The sequence below is a fragment of the Sminthopsis crassicaudata genome, chromosome 1 (assembly GCF_048593235.1).
Source record: "Sminthopsis crassicaudata isolate SCR6 chromosome 1, ASM4859323v1, whole genome shotgun sequence".
NCBI lineage: Eukaryota > Metazoa > Chordata > Mammalia > Dasyuromorphia > Dasyuridae > Sminthopsis > Sminthopsis crassicaudata.
Window position 1 is genome coordinate 12,120,036 of NC_133617.1, and position 19,629 is coordinate 12,139,664.

Consider the following 19,629-nt stretch of genomic DNA (forward strand, 5'->3'; position numbering starts at 1 on the left):
TGGTCAGAAACGCTCCATCGCTTCGGAATATTTTCTAAGTTTTTAAAATTCTCAACTCAGGTAGCAGAAAGGAGCGTTTCCCTACGCACAGAACCCTGGGAAAGGGACTGTCCGTCCCATCCCATTTGCTTTTTTTAAAAAGCACCTGACAAACGCTACATTTTCCTTCCAAACCGTCCCCGCAGTATTTCCTGCTATTTTCTTTTGTGCATTTTTAAAAACTGTTTCAGCGGTCTCCCTTTTAGGGTCTCACTGCTACTAACTTCCCCTCTTCCCACTCTCCTCCACCATCACTCTAGAACAGGAACACTGAAGTTGGGGTGCCCCGGAGCAATTTCAAAGGCCACATGAACGGGTTTTTAAAAATCTTTGTTGCTGCTGTTGTTGTTGAGGCAATTAGGTTTAAGTCCCACAAACTAGGAAGTGTTAAGTGTTTGAGGCAGGATTTGAACTCGGGTCCTCCTGACTTCAGCCACCTGGCTGCCCCCCAAACATTTTTGCTAATCGTATTTGAGCCTGATACATTTAGGAGCTTTCCTCTGGAAAGGGGTCCTCAGGCTGTACCCCACGGCCCACGGGGCTGACGTCACACTATCACGGGGAAGGTTCCCCTGAGCTAGAATCCTGGGTTTCTCCCTGGCTCCTTTCTCCCCTACAAACAAGCCTCCCTCGTTCCCTCGCACCCAGGTCCCTGCAAAAACCTTCCAACTCGTCTCCCTGCTCCCAGGACGAGGCTGGTGGTTCTGCTCCATGGAGGGCCCCAGTCTCCATCAGCACCCCCAGGGCTGGTCAAAGCCCCACCTCTCGCGGTTCAGCTGGTCCCTCGCTTCAGTCGGAACCCCGGAGCCATCGGCTTCCTACGGCACCGACTGATCGGAGGTCTGGGGGTCCGTGCTTCCTTTCCCTCACTCTCCCATAAACCTGGAACTACTAAGTGGCAGTTGGAACTGGGACCTGGACCGCTTGATTTTGAGTTATGCTGCGAGGAGGGAAAGAAGGAAGGAAAGAGGGAAGGAAGAAGGAAGGAAAAGAAGGAGGGAAGAAGAAGGGAAGAAGGAAGGAAAAAAGAAAGGAAGGAGAGAGAGAGAAAGGGAGGAAGGAAAGAAGAAAAGAAGGAAGGAAGGGAAGGGAGAAAGGGAGAAAGGGAGGAAGGGAGGAAGGAGGTTCTGGCCACACTTACCATCCCAGAGGCGATTCCTTTGGCAAAGCTGACCTTCTGATGCCAGGGAAATGGGTCCTGTGGGACGAGAAGGCCCATCAGCGCTCAGAGCAGCCCTTGGCGCCCATCGGGGAACCTGCCATTCCCACTGCGGGGCTGGAGCACGGGGAGCCCTCGGGCCCTGGTAGTGAGTAGCCACAAGCCTCAGTGGGGAAGTAGCCCAAGCCCCTATTCTGAAGACCAGGGAACTTCGGAGGCCGCCTCGCCCCTCCACCTCTGACCTCTGTGACCGGCGGGGGTCCCTCCCCTCAGCCCCATCCCCCTGACTAGTCCTTGTATAAGCTGCCTCTTCCACCAAGTCCAAGTCCTTTGATTCCAGAGCCAGTCCTCTGCCTGATACTGACCACGCTGCGCAGGAAGTCCTTCAGGGTGCCCCCCTCGATGTACTCCGTCAGCAGGTTCAGCTTCCTGTCCTTGTAGAGGACCCCGATAAACTTGAGTACGTTGGGATGGTCCAGGCTCCTCATAACTTTCACCTGAGGGCCAGAGCGCGTTAGTGCTGTGGGGCCTTGCGGGCACAGGCGGGCAGAGAGAGGGCACCTCTTGGGCACAGAGCTTCTTGACAGACCCTCAGAGAAAGCTATGCCCACAGAACCCATGAGCTGGCGCTTGTGGAATCACTGGGTGCTGTGTCCGGGTCTTTGTGCCAGGGCAGAGCACCCTCCACATAGCTGCCCACGAGATGGCGAGCGGGAGGTCGGGCAGTCAGCCAACAAGGTGTTGGACAGAGCCCGTAGGCTCCAGGCACTGGGCTAAACAAAGCCAGGCAGAAGCCGGCCCCTGCCCCGAGGACGCTTATCCCCAGGGGAGACGTCGTGCAAGATGGCCGCCTGGAAGGCCATGAGGGGCTGGCCACAGAGGGGCTGTGGCTCTGTCCTTGGTCCTGGGGGCGGCAGGGAGCCCCGGGGGTGGGGATGGAGGAAGCACTTATTAGGCCCCTACTGTGTGCCAGGCACTGTGTGAAGTGCTTTACAAATCCTAAGCCATGTGACCCCCACAATCACTCCGAGGAGTGGGCAGGTGCTGTGACTGTCACCGCTGTCTGAGGGGACCGGCTGCGATGGCCTGGGGCCAGATGACCGTCCTGATCTCCTGACTGTGCGCCCCTGCACCCACATGGCGGGAGCGGCGGCCTCCAGACTGGGGGGAGCTGTCATCTACAGGGACAGGGAATGTTGGGGGGAGGGACGGCTGGGGGGACAAGGAGCTTGTGTTGGAGGCCCAGCCTCCCGCGGGTCGGCGGCCTGAGCTGCTGAGGTTGCCACAACAGTCACTTGTGGCTTTGCCTTCCGTCTCTCTCAGGGCCGGACGCTCGGCCCCTGCCCCCCACCCCAACATGGGCCTACTTCTGGGGAACCGTCCCCGGGGGCCGGGATCTCCTCCTCTTCCCTCTCCCCCCCCACTCCCGGTCTGGGGCCTGCCCATGTGACCTCAGGCCTCCTGTCTCCCCATCATCCCTCTCCCTCCTCCCCCTGGGCCCACGCTCCCCAGAGGGCCGGCTGCCGGAGATCCCCCCCCACTTTCTTTGCAGAATGGCCTCCTCCTCCCAGTTCCACCAGTGCCTCTCTCTCTGCAGGACCAATGAGCTCTAGGTCTCCAAACCTGGCGGCCTTCTCCCCGTCCTCAGTCTGCACCACTCTGAGACCCCCCCCTTCCTCCATATCCCTGGGAGACCCTCCTCCTCCCCCCTCTCTAGGCGCCCCTTTTTGGAATCCTTTGCCAGATTCGCACCCAGGTCCCTTCTGCCTCCAAACACTCACGTGGCGTTCCCCAGGCTCTGTGCCCGCTTCTCTGCCTTACGTGCCCAGTCCGGACCTCTCTACTGAGCTCTAGCCCTACGTCTGTGGTCGCCGACTGGACGTTTGCAGTGAGCACCTCTTCCCTTCCCTCACATCTTCTCCTCTCACAGCCTAGACCCTCATCCTTACCCCGGGCTCTGGGCCGGCCGGTCATGGCTACTCAGGGGCCACGTGGCCGTTTCTCCCTGTGCTCCATCTCCCAGTCACAGCTCCTGCCCCGGTGCACCGGACTGAGCCCTTTCCTCCAGCCCCTGCCCGGTTTGCTCCCACCTTCTGACCACGGGACAGCTCTTGGCCCCCGCCCTCCTCAGGCCTGGGTCTGAGCTAAGGCCCTGCCTTCCTGCCAGGTCTGGGGCAGCCTGCCTCCTCCAGTTCTTCCTCCGCGCCGAGCCTAGCCCCCGGCAGATGGCAGTGCCAGCTGGCTGATTTCTGTCACATTTCATCGCTGCCCCGCCCATGCCGCCCCAAATCCATCACTACCTAGATCAGGTTGTGGGGAACTAGCTCCCTATAAAGTCCTTTGGCTTGCCCTGTCCTCCCTTCAATCCGACAGCTGGCGACCAGGCCACATCATCCCCCATTATATGCCAGGCGCAATGCCAGCTGTCACCCCTGCCCTCGAGGAACTCCTGGCCTATCTGGGAAGACAACATGTGCCCAGGGAGACACTAAGACCACCAGGATGCCCACGGTCATTCAGAGCAAGGGGCACCAGGGTGGGAAAGGCCTTCTCCCACAGACTGCCCCCACAGTGAGGCAGCGAGAGGCACAAGTGAGAAGGGGCCTGTCCCAGGCCCCAGGGTAGCCAGGGCAGAGCGCAGGAAGGGCAAGGATGGGGCACCCGGCAAGAAAGGAGGTGGGGGCAACCCTGGCAGTGGCTCTCCCTCCTCCCAGGTTTGTGTCGCCCTAGCCTTACAGACTTGGGGCAGAAAGGAGGCCTGCTCACGCCACAACCCTCAGGGGGAGGGCTGCGTCCCTAGTCCCTCAGCCTGGCACACAGTCGGCACTTAATAGATGTCCTGAAGAGGGTCACTTCTGAGTAGCTGGTTCTATGCCCCCTCCCTTCCCCCGGCCACCAGAGCTGGCTTGAGGCATCCTGGTTCGTGACCCTGCCCCCCTCCCCGCACTCAGAACAGAAGGGGGCCCACTCCCCATACCTCTGTTAGGAAAGTCTTCTGGGTCTCCTCATCGCACCGGATTAACTCCTTCATAACCATGACCTTGCCGGTGGCCTTGTGTGTCACCTGGTGGAAGACCGAGGGGTCACCACAGACCTCCCTGGGGCCCGACTAGCGGGCCGGGCAGACACTCTGTGGCCAAGGGCCTTTGGGCCCCTCCGGGGGCCTGTGGGTTCTGAGCGCCACGGCGCATGAGCGTGCAAACATACACCGAGAGGGGGGCCCGGGGCCCATCAGGGAAGAGACGTTTCTTCCCAAAGCACCGATTACACACAACGCCACGAACCAGAAAAGGGGAGTGGGAGGCAAGACAGGAGGGAGCAGGAAAATCCGTGGTCTGCCAAGAGAGGGATGCCCCCTGGTGAGGAATCATGGGAGAACAGAAGGGCGGGGGCAGGGTCTGTGGGGTGCCAGGCACTGGGGGCTTTCATGCTTCCCTCTCCTTCCCTTCTCTGGGGACAAGATGCACTTAGGGAAGGTGCTTACCTGGCCCTACCTCCCATCTACGTGCAGGAAGGGAGGAGGAGAGAAACAAGTGTTAGTCACGGGACTGCCAGCTAAAGCAGGGCAGGGCCCCCCTCTCACCCCGCTTCTGTGTCCTCCCAGGTACCCCGCAGAAACGGCACTGGTGAGACCCCGACTCAAAAGCTGCCCTTGGGCATGAACGGGCCTCGAGGGGCGTGGGTATCCCCATTTCTGGGCACCCCCAGGGGGACCATTTGGGGCCAGACAAGGGATAGAAAGCCCGGCCCTGCCACATGTCTCCTGCCCGCAGCCTTTCCTTGCCCACTGCCGGCTGCCTCGAGCCCGTCGGGGAAGGGCCTCTCCGGCCGCAGCCTCAGCCGACCCCGCGCACAGCGCCAGCGGCCGCACCCACCGGGCCCGAGAGAAGGCCCCGGGCCCCGGGCTCACCTTGATGGCCTGTCCGAAGAAGCCCTTCCCCAGGACCTCCCCGTGGGTCAGGTCGCAGGGCCGGAAGATCTGCTGGGAGCAGCTGCTGGAGCAGCGCAGGGATTCGGAGCGGCTGATGTCCCGGCTGAGCAGCAGCGGCTCCTTGGGGGAGCAGGGGCCCGGAGACTTGGAAATGCTGTTGCTGCGCCTGGGGGGGAGTAGGGGGGACACGTTAGCCGCCAGACCCCGCAGGGAAGCCTCCTGGGGGGGCTGAGCCGGATCCTCCGCTTCATCAGCTTCGGAGCACTGTCAGACACTCGGTCTCCATGGAAACTCACAGAGGTCCCCGTGCTAGCCACGGGGTCACCTCATGCCAAAGGTCACAAGGCTGGGACCCTGTACTGACAGTCTGTCACTCCTAATGTCAGTCAGGGTAGCTCCAAAATGGAATCGGCTGCAGGCTGGGGCAGGGTGGGGGTGGGGGAAGAGAAGGAAGGTGGGGGGCGGGAGGTGGAGGACCTTCCCCGGAGATCTCCCCGCAGAAGCAGAGGGAGCCCTGGTCAGCCGTGGCAGAGCAGGGGCTCTTTTCAGGTGGGGGCCCCTCTTCTCCCGCCCTCTTCACTTCCACAAGGCAGACCCCTCCCCCATGGGCTCTCTGACAAAATGGCGGCAGCCTCTCTGGCCGGCTCAAGCCCTCCCGTTGGGCTTTTCTTTCTCATGGGTTTTCCCTTTGTTCTGATTCGTCTTTCAGACCAATGTGGGAACGTTTTACCCGACTAGAACCTATGTCAGAACCTGTCAGACTGCTGGCACTTCTGGGGAGGGAGGAGAAGGGGAAGGGAAAAGTCAAAGGAAATCAAACTCTTATAAGAGCACAGGATGAAAAAAAGCCTCGCTAGGCCCCGCACCCCCTGAAGCTGCTGTGCCCCCCCCTCCACTGACTGCGCGCACCCTCACCCCTCACTGCTTAGCTCCACCCTTAGGGCCCCCCCGGAACTTGCCGGTCCCTGCTCTGGGGGGCCCGCTGAGCTCTCTTCCCTGTGCGCGCCCTCTCCTGGCTCCCCCCTAACTTGGGGGCCCACCGCCTTCTCTTTTTTGGGAACCCCCTGGCCCTCGGGGGCTTAACCACCACCTTCATGCGGATCGCTGGACATCGGCCTCCCCCGAGCTCCAGTCTTGCCCACTTGGCCTTCAAGCTGGACGCCCCTGAGACCCCTCAAGCTCAGAACTGGGGTTCTTTCCGCCGGCCCCTCTCCTCCCTCCACGTCTCCCCGTTCTGGCCCGTGGGTCTCCTACCCCGGCATCAGCCCAGTCACCCACAGGTGCCGTCAGACTCCCCCTCTCAGCTTCTCTTTCCCCGGCCCTTTCCCTCCTCCCCACTCCCCCAGCCCTCCTCCCTCTGGCCATCGTCTCCCCCTGGGGTTTGGGCTCCCTCCTGGCCAGCCGCTCGCAGCCATTTTCAGCTCCGCACCCGGCCCTTTCCTTCCTTCCCTCCTAAATGACCTCATACTTTGTGACTCTGGCAGGTGCTTATTCACTTTCACGGGAATCCTGCTGTTTTCCCCATCAGCCTCAGCCCCTGCTAGAAGGGGTAGTGCCTGGGCTAGTGGCCCGGCCGGGCCGAGGGTAACCAGGAGCGCTCGGCCCCGCTGTCCCGACCGGTCTGACCGGACGGCTCTCCCACAGCGAGCCCTTGTCCCCTTGTCCCCCAGGGCCACACCTGAGAGATCGCCTCCGCAGCGTCCCGTCCAGGTTCTCCTTCACCTCCAGAGTGTTCCGGGCATGAGGGGCCCCGACAGGCTTCAGGTGGGGGGAAAGCCGGGAGTCTAGTCGCAGGTGATCCAGGCGCTGGGACCCAGGGTCGTGCTCAATCAAGAGCTGAAGGGTCTGGCTGGTCCTGGCGATCACGTCCTCCACCTGGCGGTCAGAGCCGAGTGAGGTCTAGCTTCCCAGGGAGGGTCCCCCTCCGGCCGTTCTCCCCCTCCTCCCTCTGTGGCCAAGAGGCTGATGGGGGTCCGGCCCTCTGGCGCTGACCTCCTCCTCCTTCCCCTGGGGGTGGCTTCAGTTCTCGGGGGGCAGCAGCTGACCCGGTGCTGTCTAAACAGCCTCCCTACAGGCCTCTCCTCCTCTCTGCCTCCCTTGGTCAGGGGGACATGGGAAGCCGTCAGGGTCACAAGAGGAGAACCAGGGCTCTAGAGCTGGGAGGACTGAGCCCCATCGTGGGAAAATGGCTGGCCCGAGGTCACAAGTCTCCAAAGCCCACCAAGGCCGGGGGCAGTGGGAGAAAGGACCAGGAAGCTGGAGAGAAACTCTGAGGATCTGGGCCCAGGTTCCATACCTCCTCTACCCGCAGCGTTCGGACCGGGGTGCCGTTGATTTCCAGAATCCGATCCCCAGGGTGGATGGCATTTCGGATGTCGGGGCTGATGTGCAGTCGGCTGACCCTGAAACGCAATGGGGAACAGGTCAGGGCCGAGCAGCCCTCATGCTGCCAGTGGGAAGGGCCTCCTCGGGCAGAGGTGCCCGGGTGTTTCTTTCCCTCTGCTGGGGCAGCACAGCCTGCCCTACAGCATGGTGTGACCCAGCAGAATGGGTCTCGGGCCCTGGTTTGGGACCTTTGCCAAAGCTGAGGCCCCGGGCTGGCCGTCAGCAGCTGGGAAGCAGGCCCGGGGCACCCCTCCGGGCTCTGAAAGCCCACAGGCCGCCTCGGGGGAGTCCCGGACACTCACTCGTTCACTTGGACGGTGGTGGCGTAGTCGGAGCGGGCGCTGTCCACGGTCACGGAGAAGCCCCTCTTGCCTTCGGTGGTGGCGGGCATGGAGATGAGCGTGACGGAGTAAGGCAGCTGGTCCTGGGCAGACTCCGTGGACAGCCTCTCGAACATGGGCGTGAGCACCACCTCGTTGTAGCACTTCCCACTACACAGGGAGGACACCAGGGTTGGTTCTGCCTCTGCCAAGCCTGATGCCCGCCACTCCTTGTGGTGGTGCCGGAAGGGGCAGTGCCATGGGTTCCCAGACCCTCTGTGCCCTCCACTCTGCATTCAGGCCTCCCAGCAGAGACAGGACTGACCGTGGTGCTCTTATCATAACAAAGTCCTCTCATTTCTTTGTTCTTTTGGGGAGGGGTTGGGGTGGGTGAGAGGCAAGGCAATCTGGGACCTGCCCAGGGTCCACGGCTGGGTACTGTCAAGTGCCTGAGCCTGATTAGAACTCGGGTCCTCCTGACCGCACTGGGCCAGCTGGCCGCCCCCTCGGGGGATTTGTGGGGGAGTCAGGTCACTTTTGAGGTGGGGCTTGTGCCGACTACCTCCCCCCGATTCTCTGTGGGGGCGCCTGTCACCTTACCAGTACAGAGTGGAATGCTGAACCAGAGCGTAGGCGTCTCCATCTTCAAGGATCACCTTGCAGCTCATGCAGGCAAAGCATTCTGGGTGATACTTGTACTCTCCGGCTACCTGTGTGGGGAGGACGGAAGGGAGGAAGGAGACGGGAAGTGGTGGAACCCCAATGTTTTCACTTGATTTAGGCCCTGGGCTCAGCAGGGCTGATTCTCAGGAGCACGCCTGGCAGCAGAGCAGGCAGGACAGTGCTCCCCTGAAGGGTGTCGGGCCCACTTCTCCAGCCCGAGTCCCCCAAGGAGCAATCATTCTCCTTTCCAACGCCAGCTTTGCAGGCGGCCTGCTTCACGTTCCCAGGGCAGGCGCTCTTTGCTCCGGCCGGGAGACGAAGCCATTCCCGGGCCACAGGACGACACTTGAAATCAAGGAACGCTGACCCGACTCCTAACCCCGGGGAGCCTCCCGTGACCAGTGCCCACCAGGTCCCACGAGGCCTCCGCTGTCAGCCTTGTCCCGCCTGCAGTAGTGGGGGGAACCTGGGGAGGATCCCCCCAGACCAGCAGTGAATTCTGTGCTTGTCTAGGCCAGCTCAAGCCCAGCTCAGCTTTCCCACTGCCGGCAATCCTGTCTTCCTCAAACTGCTGAGCTCACACTCTTCCCTCAGTGTCTCAATCCTGTTTATCTGTGTCCATGTCTTATCTGCCCCTTCTAAGCTCCTTGAGGTCAGGAACTGTCAGCTTGTCTCTTGGGGGAGTGGGGGGGTGGAGTTGGGATGGAAAGAGTCAAGGGGGCGGGGAGGGGGGGTTCAGGCCCTGTACAGCTCTGATTTTCTCCTCTTCACGCCCGCTCTGTGACAGACTCGACCCTTTATGCCTCTAGGTTCTGGCTCATGGGTTCTTTTGGGGGCCCCTTGTTTCAAGGCTCGTGCTCCCTTGGGATGCTTCCCCACGTGTCAGGATGGGGGGGGGGAATGAGAAAGGCAGAAGCAGCTGCAGATACATGTTCAGCTCTCCCGTGGGGGCCGCAGAAGGCCCAAGGCCTCCTCTGCCCGCAAATGAGGTCCTAAATATCCCAGCGCCCCGGGCCTGGCCTGGCCGAAGAGCCGAGTCCTTACCATGACAGGCCCGGTCATGAGCAGCGAGCAGCCGTGGCAGAACTCCCCGAACTTCCCCCAGTAATCCTTGTGGCAATAAAGCTTCCCATCCTTTTCATAGTACCAGTTGGTGAGAGGGTCCTGGCATTCTGAGCACCTGCAAGACAAGGCAAGGGGATTCTTTGGAGGCTGCCGCCCACGAGGGGCTGCCCTGGTTCGGGGGATGGGTTACGGCGGCCTGAGCTTTGTCAGCACAGCCCGAGAGGGGGCAGCCGTGCAGTCGGCACACTTGATAGAACACCTGTACAGACTGACCTTTACGGTGGCTAGAGGGGCAAGACGGGCAGCGCGGGGCATATAGTAGGCGCCTGCTAAACGTCTACTGGCTGACTGACTTGTTGAAGTTGGGTCTCGTGCATCCACCTCCAGGTTTTCTGTCCCCAGAGTAGCATCACTGGTGGAAAGACTAATCCTACTCTCTCCAACTCAGAGCCAAGGGAAAGAGGTGCTGGGGAAGGGCTCCTCCTCAAAGGGCCAGGGCCAGCCTCTGCCATGTGGGCACTAGCGCCCCCTGCCCTTTACGCAGCACCCGTTACCTGCATCAGCCCGCACATCGCTCTTCTCAGGCCACATTCAGTTTGCTGCCTACTCTTATTTCTCCCCGGGGGGACTCTCACAGACCCATTTTGTCCCTTCACCCCCACACTCGGTGCTCTGGCACACAGTAGGCCCTCCACGATGCATCCAATTGCCCAGCAACAGGCGACACGGACACGTCAGTAATTCCCAGAAGGAAGCACTGGCTCCATTCTTTGCAGGGAGGACTTTGGCCCCTAGAGAGGAGCCTCTCTCGAACTTAGGCTAATCCCCGAGCCACACAAATGCGAGACCATATACTCAAGGCCTTTCCAGCTTGCCAGGGACATGTGGTTTCCTGGCAGAGACTCCAAGGTGCCAGTCAACTCCATGGCAACCAAGAGGCGCTGGGTGAGGCCCAAGTGAAGGGGCTTTCAATACAGAGATAGAGAGAGAGAGAGAGAGAGAGAGAGAGAGAGAGAGAGAGAGAGAGAGAGAGAAACAGAGAGACAGAGAGAGACACACAGAGACAGAGAGACAGAGAGAGAGAGAGAGAGAGAAGAGAGAGACAGAGAGAGAAGAGAGAGACAGAGAGACAGAGACAGAGAGAGAGAGAGAAAGACAAAGACAGACAGCGAGACAGACACACACAGAGATAAAGAAAGATCTATAGTCTCTGAAGGTGGGGTGGGGGCAGGGATCACGGACCCCTTTGGGGACCTGAGGAAGCCGATCCACCCCCTCCTGCAATATTTTAAATGCAAAAAACACCTCAGCGGATCACAAAGGAGGCCAATGATATTAAAATGTAGTCACTGAGAGACAGAAAGACCGAAGTCCACGGACTCCTTTGTTATGTTCCCTCCCTTCCAGAAGCTGCCCATTATCTCCTCCTGTGAGCCTGGAGGCCTCTGCAGGCTCCACCAAGGATACTTCAAAAGCTTCCCCACGGTGCCCACGGGATCCTCGTCCTTCTAGATCACTTCAAAAATCAGTTCAAAGGTCATCTCCTGAAAGAGGCTCTTCTTGATCTCCCAGATTGGCCTTCTGTTTGCCGCCCGCCTCCCAATATCCTGTATCTGTTAGATTTTGCATTTGTTTTGGTGGGTACACAAAGCCAAGGAGAACAAGTTCTCTTTAAGGCGAGGGACAATGACCTTTTTGTCTGTGGCTCTCCAGAGCCAGACAGGGCGCCTGGAACACAGCAGGTGCTAAATGCATGCTGGCTGGATCTCGCTAAGTTCTCTGGGTCCCCCCTGAGGCCCACTCAGGCTGAGCTGTGGTGAAATCTCAGAACCAGAAGGCCGGCGAGGGGCCGGCTGCTCACTCCGGTGCTGACTTCTCCAGGATTCCAGGATTGCAAAGGCCATAAATCCGATCTCGTCGGATCCTCCAACAGCCCGAGAGGAAGGAGCTAGTACTGCCCCCATTTTACAGATGAGGAAGTGGAGGCAGACAGTAGGCAAGTGTATGAGGTAGGATTTGAACTCCTATCTTCATGGCTCTAGTCTAGTGTTCTATTCTCTTTACCCCCTCTGACACTCCCCCTCTCCCCCCCCCCCCCAGCAGTTATCCAAACTGGAGAGATGGAGACAAAAACAGACATCTAAGTGAGGGAAAGCCCACGCACGTCAGCCCTCGTGCTGGGCAGTTTTCCCTCACCTTGCCTTAGATTTCTCACTTAGAATCTCCTTTAAAGACCACCTGAAACTCTCAGGAGTCACATGGAGAACGCCCGCGCAGTCCCGGATTCAGCGCGCTCTTAGGAAGCAGCCCTGAGCTGCCAAGCAGGATGGACTGCCTGCGGGAGAGCCCAGAGGGCCGCGGGTCAGAAACGTTAGAGCTCAGCTACGGGCAGAGCATGACGGGATCCTGGTGCGTCGCCGTGCACATGACATGGTACGAAGTGCTGAGATCTCCCGGTCCAGCTGGGAGATACAACCTCCCCGAAGCAGGACGTGACGATGAAAGGCGGCCTGTCCAAAGTGAGCCAGGCCCCATGTCCCACGACGGCCTCCCATAAGCCCCTGGATGCCATTCCCCACTTCTCCAACATGCTAGTCATCATTCCAGGCTCAAATTCCACCTCCTTCCAGACCCTTGGAGCTCTCACCGGACACTGGCGTGGGAGGCCGCGGAGCCAGAACCGAGATGTCACCACCGGCTGTGGGCGAATTCCTCGAGCCCCGCTTTCTCATCTGTAAAATGGCCTCTCTGGAATCTTCTGGCCCTCGAGAAGCCCGGGCAAGCTCTCGTTTTCAGGAGTGGAGTCCACGTGACCCAGTCTGGGGCCTGGGACCTGTCCCACCCTCCCAGTGGTATGTGCACGAGAGCCGCAGGGCAAGGGGAGAATGAGAACATGCTCCAGCCTCCTCTGCCAGCATCCTGCTTTTGTTTGCCCTAAACGTCCCAGGCTGGGTGCTCCGGAGGCAGGGAGGGGTGTCAGGGAGAGACGAGTACAGACAAGTAGGAGACGCATCAGCTTGTGCAGAAGAATGCCTGCTGAAGAGAGGGGCGCCGGGCCTGGGGTGCCTGCGTGCGGCTGCGCCCCACAGATGTCCTCACACCCAGCCAGAGGGTCAAAGCGCGGACCCCCCGAGGCCTGAGGAGCCTGAGGGAGGTAGCCAGTGAGGGCCTCCCGAGCCAGCGGCCTGAAGAGAATTCCAGAGAAGGCCAGGGGTTAACCTTGAAATAAAGTGTTACTTCCACTCCAGTCTTGTTATGGGGCCGTGCACAGCCTGGCTCTCGAGGGCTGTGCTCCCAGGGCTAAGTCCCAGCAAGCCAGGAACCCGAATCCTGGCAGCGGAGCAGAGTTCAAATGGCGCCTCAGCAGAGGGCTCTCAGTCACTAGATAACACAGCACGGAAAACCCAACATCCAGACCCCAGGGGGCATAAATAGAATAAAACGGGCAGGGAAGAGGGGAAGGCAGAGTCCAGAAAGCACAGGAAAAGGAACAAGAGACTCCAGATGAAGCACGAGTCTTCCTAAATTCTGAATCAGACTCCATGTGGAGGATCGCTACTGGGAGAGTCGCCGACCAAAATGAGCCTCAGAGGAGGGGCTCCGGGCCGTGGGCCCTTCTCAGGACCCTATTTGTAAAGTACAAACGTAAACAGAACTGGATGGCAAAGGAAGTCGATTACACGGAAAGACTTATGCCCCGAAGAACGAAGTTCAAGGCTCCCAGGGAAGAAGTCTGGCCTAAAGGACCCCCTCTCTGTGGGCCCAGCCCCACTCGGAGTACCGGCCGGACAGGGCCAATCGGCTTGGGCCACAGGCTCAGCCCGGCATCCGTAAGTCAGGAGGAGAGCTTTGACGGGATTTAAAGTCGGCAAAGCGCTGGCCATACATCATCTCGCGGGATGCCCGCCCCAGTGTGGGGGGCGCCACCATCGCCATCGTCCCCTTTTACAGATGTCTGTCAAACATGTTGGAGGGGCCTCCCGCTGAGGCCCCTGACGCGAAGCCCACTGCTTTCTCTCTTGCAATGGCAGTCCTGCAGCTTACCATGGGCACTCTGGGCTAGGCACTTTGGGAGAAGAGGCAGAGATGGGCACAAGACTGGGCCGCCATCCTGAGGACTGACCTCCAGGGCCTATGACCAAGCTTTTGCTCTTCCTGGAGAAGTCAGAATCCAGCAGGGATGTAGAAATCCGCTTGGGGAAGGGGGGCATTCCTGGGCCTTCCCTCCCCAGGGCCGAGCAGACAGGGAAGGGCTTCGTTCTAAATCCCCTCTGGAGATGGGTCGGGTCCAGAAGAAATGTGGCCTGGGTCTCTGCATAGAGAAAGCTGTAAAGCGTTTCTGGACTTCTCCCTGGGGGTTCCAGGAGGACGAAAGCCGAAGGGAGCCTTTCCCGAAAACTAACCCGGGCCCACTCACGGAGCTCTGGAGCTTTCCTTGGAAGACTCCAGGGGGGCGAGTCGCATAAAAGTATTCCTGTGGACGGCAGAGACGACGAACCTGGGGAGCCACTAGTTAGTGGCCCAAGGACTCTGGGCTGAGGGCTCAAACCACACACTGAGGGCTTGTGGGCGGCCCTGCCCAGCCGGCTCTGGGCTTCTTCGCCATCTTCTCTCCCATCTGCTCCTCCAGAAGGGAAACGGCAGCAGATCCGGGGTCACCTTGTGAGGGGAGCGCGGGGTGGGCGCCTCAGCTTTGGGACTGCTGGTCTCCTTTAGGTTTTGTCCTTAAACCAAGGCCCGGCTCAGAATTACAACACCTGCTCGGTCCAAATGGCTTTATGGGGGATTGGGGTGAGACAGCCAGCTATCTGTTGCCAAACAGGGTAATTACATTCTCCCAGTCCCCGCCCCATCCCAAGCTGACTCCCAGGGATCACTATCCCAGCCCAGGGCTCCAGGATGGCCGGACTCTGGGATTTGATGGTGAGAGAAGAGTCTGGGGGAGGGACTGCTGCAGGAAAGCTGGAGGCCCCAGCTTAAGACAGCCAGCAAGGGAGTGGAGGGCGCCCCCCTCCACCATCCCCCAGGGGTCTGAGGAATTCCACAAAGTTCTGGTCTAGCTCCGGGGTGGGGGAGGGGAGAGGTCGGGCCCAACAATCTCCGGCTTCCCAGCTGGGCAAACAGAGGCCGGGAACACAAAGAGGGCAGATGCCATTGAGTGTCACCACACTGATCCCAAATGTTCAGCTCCCGGCTCTCTGGCCAGGCTGCTTCAAACCCACTCGGGCCCGAGCGAGGGCAACTGGGGATCCCAGGGAACCTGGCAGACTAAAGCGCCGGTGAAAGGCCCTTCCCTGGGCCCATTCTCCAGGACTAAGCTAAAGGGGCTGCTGCATCACCAGATCAACATCGTGCCAAGTTCCCTCGTCTGTAAAACCTGGACTGAAACAGCCCCCGGCTCCCAGGCCGAGGGGGGGAAGTGCCTCGCAAGCCTTTTAGTGCTCCGGGAATCTCCCTCTCACTGTGAAGGACCAAGGAGCCATGGGGAAGCGACTGTCCTGGGCCTGGAGCAAGGGAACGGGCACTCAGGGGCATCCTGGGAGGTCATCTGGCCTGAGAGGGATGAACTCCCGAGCAGGAATCTCTCGCCCTTCTGACTCCAAGAGGAGCCTTTTTCCGCAGGCTGTTTCAAGGGGGAAAAGGAAGGGATTCTGAAATCAGAGCCCCCTACGCCGAAGCTGGGAACATCTTAGTTATTAACACCTAGACCCTTTCAGTCTCTTTGTTCTCTGGGACAAAACCTGTCCTCACAGGCTTCTCGTAAACAGCCCCTTTAGGAATTTCCTCTTTAAAGAGTCTCCTGCTGTCACCTCGGAGGCCGGGATCCCCAGACACAGGCAGTCTATCAATCACTCGGAGGCACTATCAGCAAAGGCAAACAGCAGGCTGTTACCGATGGATAAAGGGCGAGGGAGAAAAATGGCAAGGAAAGAAAGAAGCATTTATTAAGCACCCACTGTGTGCCAAGAGCTGTACTAAATGCATTACACCTTTTATCTCCTTTGAGATGCACGACAGCCTCGGGAGGTTCAGATGCCATTATTCCCCACTTTACAGAGCAGGAAACTGAGGCAGAGAAGTTAAGTGACTTGCCCGAGGTCACACAGCTAGTAAATGTCTGATGCTGGGTCGGGGCTCAGACCTCCCAGGCTCTGGGCCCGCTAGCGGTCCAGGCAGGAGAAGAAACAAGCGCCTGGAGAAACTGAAGAACTGGGGCTGACGGCCGGCCCACCTCGGGCTGGGGGAGGACGGGGGCACCTGGAGGCCCCTCCCAAGCCCCACAATTCCAGAGTACCTGGCCGGCCTTCTCCCTTTCCCTCCGGGCCCTGGGAGTAGGTGGTTCTCCGGGGCCAGCAGGGAGAAGGTGACTAGGGCCACCTGTCAGGCAGAGGCGTCCCCAAATCTTCCCCAGAGTCTAAGAAAACAAGCCCCACCCAGCCAGGAAGGGCTCCATTCGGGAGCCCGGGGGCCTGAAACCCCCGACGGCAGCCTCAGCTCGGGGATGGGTGGGGCGGCTAAGGTGGAAAGCTGAGGTGGAGGAAACCGGCCCTACCTCACCCACTTCCAAACAGGTCTGAGCCCCTCCCTACCCAGAATTCCACAGCACGAAGACCGCCCCCAATCCTGAGGGTCACTTCTCCAAAGAACAGCCAAAGTGTGGGGCACCCCGCTGGGAACAATGGGGACTCCCCAACCTCTCCCAGAGTCTACAAAATGGCAACTGGAGTGCAGGTCCCGGCCGCTTAGGGAGGCCTCGGGCTCCTCGCCAGCAGCCCCTTCACCCTCCCACCGGCCCTCGAGCCAAGCCGGGCCCAGCCATGCCCCCAGGCCGCGGCGGGGCTGCACCTCGGACTGCTCACCTGGTGCCCTCCGCCCGGGCCAAGCTGGGGCCGGCCTCCTGCTCTCTGCCACTGCCCGGGGCGCTCCCGGGCCCCCCCACCGCAGCAGGTCCCGGCACGAGGGCAGCCCGCCCCCCCCGTCCCCCCCCCCCCCCCCCCCCGGGAAAGGAGCCGGAGAAGGGCCCGGGGCCACTCACCGGAAAGGGTCTCTGGACGTGAAGTACGCCGGCACGGACCAGTAGGCTCCCATGGCCGGGCGCTCGCTCGCGGGCTCGGCCGACCGGCCCGGGACGGCTACATGGCCGGGCCCGCGCCTCCGGGGCTGGGGCGCGAGCGGGGCTCCGGGCCGCCCGGCTCCGGGCTCATGACCCTATGCGGAGGCAGCGGGCCCCCGGGAGCTGCAGGGCATTCTCCTAGGCAGGGGCTGGCTGTCAAGGGAGCCTTCTCCTCGGCCCCGCCCCCAGAAGCCAGGAGGGAGGGGCGAGCGGAGGAAGGGGCGGGGCTGCCCGGAGGCGTGGCCTGGGAGGCCGATCCCAGGCCGGGCTGGAAGGTCGCGGGTCAGGCGGGGGCGGGGGAGGGGGTGAGTGAGTGTGAGTGTCTGCAGTCCGGCTGTCCCGCCGCCCCGCGCCCCCTCCCCCAGCTCCGGAGCTTGCACCCCGGTAATTCTCGGGGGAGAGCGGGAGAGTTCAGCAATCTGACCCCTCGCGGCTTGCGAGCCCCTGGAGGGACGCCTGTCCATAAAGCACCTACTGTGTGCCAGGCCCGTGGCAGCCGCGGAGGGCACCCAGAGAACGCGGAAGCCAGTGCCACCGTTTACCACGGGGATGGAAGGAAGGAGGTGGCCCCGCCCCGCCGAGGTCTTTACCTGGGGAGGGGGCGGGGCTGGCTGCCAAGTGACCACAGATCCACCCTCTTACTAACGCTCATTTCTGCAAATTCTGTTCTCCCTCCAGCCTCAGTTTCCTCCTCTGTAAAATGGCTCACCTAGACTGGCTGGTAGCTAGAGCTCCTGTTAACCTTCCAGATCCCCGGTCCATTCCGACTCCCTTAGACCTTCAGCGACCCATTCCGTCGGACTCCCCTCTTCACAGAGCCGCCCCTCACTTTCCCAGGCGGCACAGTGGGTACTGACTTAACGGACGGCTCGGGCTGGGTCACGAAGCCCCGAGTTCGGATCCGGCCTCAGACCCAGCCTGCGCAAGCCGTGTCCGGTCTGTCTCCCCCATCTGGTCCTTCGTTTCCCCAACTGTGAAAGTACCACCCCGCCGGGTTTATGGGGAGGGTCGAGCGGGATCACATGTGTTTGTGACGCGGCCGGGGAGGCCCAATGGCCTCGTGGGGGGCCCGCTTCACTTGCCCATCAATCGGATTTGCGTGAGGGAGAGCGGAGCAGAGGGGTCACCCGGCCCGTCCCCCAGTTATCCAAGTCCAAGGCGTGGGCCACTGGGCGCCATCTTTCCCAGGCCTCCACTAGTCTGAGGTAACTTCCACCCCAGCTTAAGGGCCAGGTCGGAAGTGAGAGGGATGATGGCCCCATTTCCCTTCGCCTAAAAGTTGGCTAAACCCACTGGAACTGGACGAATCAGGGGAAAGGGCGAGCATTTATTAAGCGCCTCCTATGCGCCCGACGCGCAGTTTTGCAGATATCGCTTCAAGAAGCTCGAGCGGATTTACACGGACCAACTGATGCAAAGGGAAGGAGGCAGAGCCAGGGGAACCAGGAAGGCAACGACGCCAAACAAAGCTGCGAATGCTAAGGACACAACCCTCGGGAAACCGGCCTGTAGTGCCAGGTTTTCCCTGTAGCTCCAGCTTGACTGATTCACCCAACCTCACCACGTGATAAATGGAAATGACCCAAATACTCTGGGGGAGAAAGAGCAAAGCCCCGGTTTGTGCAGCTCAGGGGTTTGGATGAGCCCCGTTTATCCATCCCCAACTGCCATGAGAACGAGTTTCCCTCGCAGAATTTCCCTCCGTGCTTCGTAAAGTGCACACAACCTGCTTATAGGTGCTTAATAAATGCTCGTTCCCTTCTCTCACTCCTGGTCTTATTAGAAAACATCTTTCTCAAATTCTTTGTTTTAAGGGATTCCTTTCTGGGAAAGAGAAGGGCGGGGGATTTCAGGAGGAAATTTGAGCATATAAAAACAAAAGCTATTAATAAAATTTTAAAAAATCTTCCCAGGCCTCCAGGGCAGAGTCCCTTTTGGCTCTAGTCCTCTACGCCTCTGTACCTCCTTTTTTTGAGTTGACATATGGCATAAACAAAAAGATCCCTGGTCCCTGTAGACACAATACAGCTGGCATTCATATAGGGCTGAAGGTTACAAAGCATGTCACAAAAATTATGTCACGTGATCTGTACTCAAGTCCCAGCTCTGATGCTTTTTGGTTTTGTTTTTTTTAGCTAAATGACCATGTGAGAACCATGAGTCTCTCAAAATCTCAGTTTACTCAGTCTTCTGTAAAATGGGAATAATAATAAGTCCCATCTATCTAAAGACTGGTACAAAGAACGAACTTTATGGTGCTTATCCACCCCATGTTCTCATCACGGGCCGTGGAGAGGGCCCTACACGGGGAGTGAGCCATCCCGGGCCTCCCTCTGCCAGCGTCCCTTCCACTGCTAACCCTCCGCACGGGGCTTGTCTCCCTCACGCCATAGATCTTCCGCATTTCAACAACTGCTTGCGCTCACCTATCTCCCCTAAGGATGGCAGGTGCCTTCAGAGCAGGGATCGGGCCTATTTCTCCTTGCACCACCCGCCATGCAGATAGATGGGTGCCTTGCTGGTAATGGATAAGCCTTTAATTGCAACGTGGGGCGTTAGAAAGAGCACTTGACGGGGAATCAGGAAATCTGGCGAATCAACCTCTATCAATTTTGTCCCCAAATGATTGTTACCCTCTTACTGGCTGAATTCAGCCATTAGCATCATCTCCTAACACAAAGTTGCTCCCAGATATCTTCCTGACACCAATATTCTCCCTGAGATGCTACATGGCTGGGAATCATGGGACTCTGTAATCTCCGAAGAATGCACATGTCAGGTGACCCGAAGGTCAATGCGGAGAGGTTTGGTGGACAGGAGCACAGGAAGTGGTTTAAGACATTATGCAGGGAATGAAGGCCAGTCCTCCAGGGAGGACAAAGGATAACCGGAGATGGACAGCCCCGGGGCCACATGGGTACCCAGGGAGGATTGGGCGGGGGGAAGGGACCTC

The 19,629-nt window shown here is 59.7% G+C and overlaps 1 protein-coding gene across 4 annotated transcripts in view; it reads right to left on the bottom strand.

Annotated features, from left to right (window-relative positions):
• The window catches only part of LIMK2 (LIM domain kinase 2), a 56,873-nt gene that overhangs the window by 5,279 nt on the left and 31,965 nt on the right, over window positions 1-19,629 (bottom strand). For 2 of the 4 annotated variants that reach the window (XM_074293369.1, XM_074293360.1), the window contains exons 3-11: window positions 9,542-9,677; window positions 8,435-8,544; window positions 7,817-8,005; window positions 7,426-7,531; window positions 6,808-7,004; window positions 5,109-5,295; window positions 4,176-4,262; window positions 1,564-1,695; window positions 1,181-1,237 (exon numbers count right to left, since the gene is read on the bottom strand). In XM_074293369.1, the coding sequence (XP_074149470.1) occupies window positions 1,181-1,237; window positions 1,564-1,695; window positions 4,176-4,262; window positions 5,109-5,295; window positions 6,808-7,004; window positions 7,426-7,531; window positions 7,817-8,005; window positions 8,435-8,544; window positions 9,542-9,677 (1,201 nt within the window). Of the gene's footprint in view, window positions 1-1,180; window positions 1,238-1,563; window positions 1,696-4,175; window positions 4,263-5,108; window positions 5,296-6,807; window positions 7,005-7,425; window positions 7,532-7,816; window positions 8,006-8,434; window positions 8,545-9,541; window positions 9,678-16,598; window positions 16,809-17,385; window positions 17,646-19,629 lie in introns of those variants that run through there. The other 2 variants (XM_074293385.1, XM_074293376.1) reach the window with 2 other exon arrangements.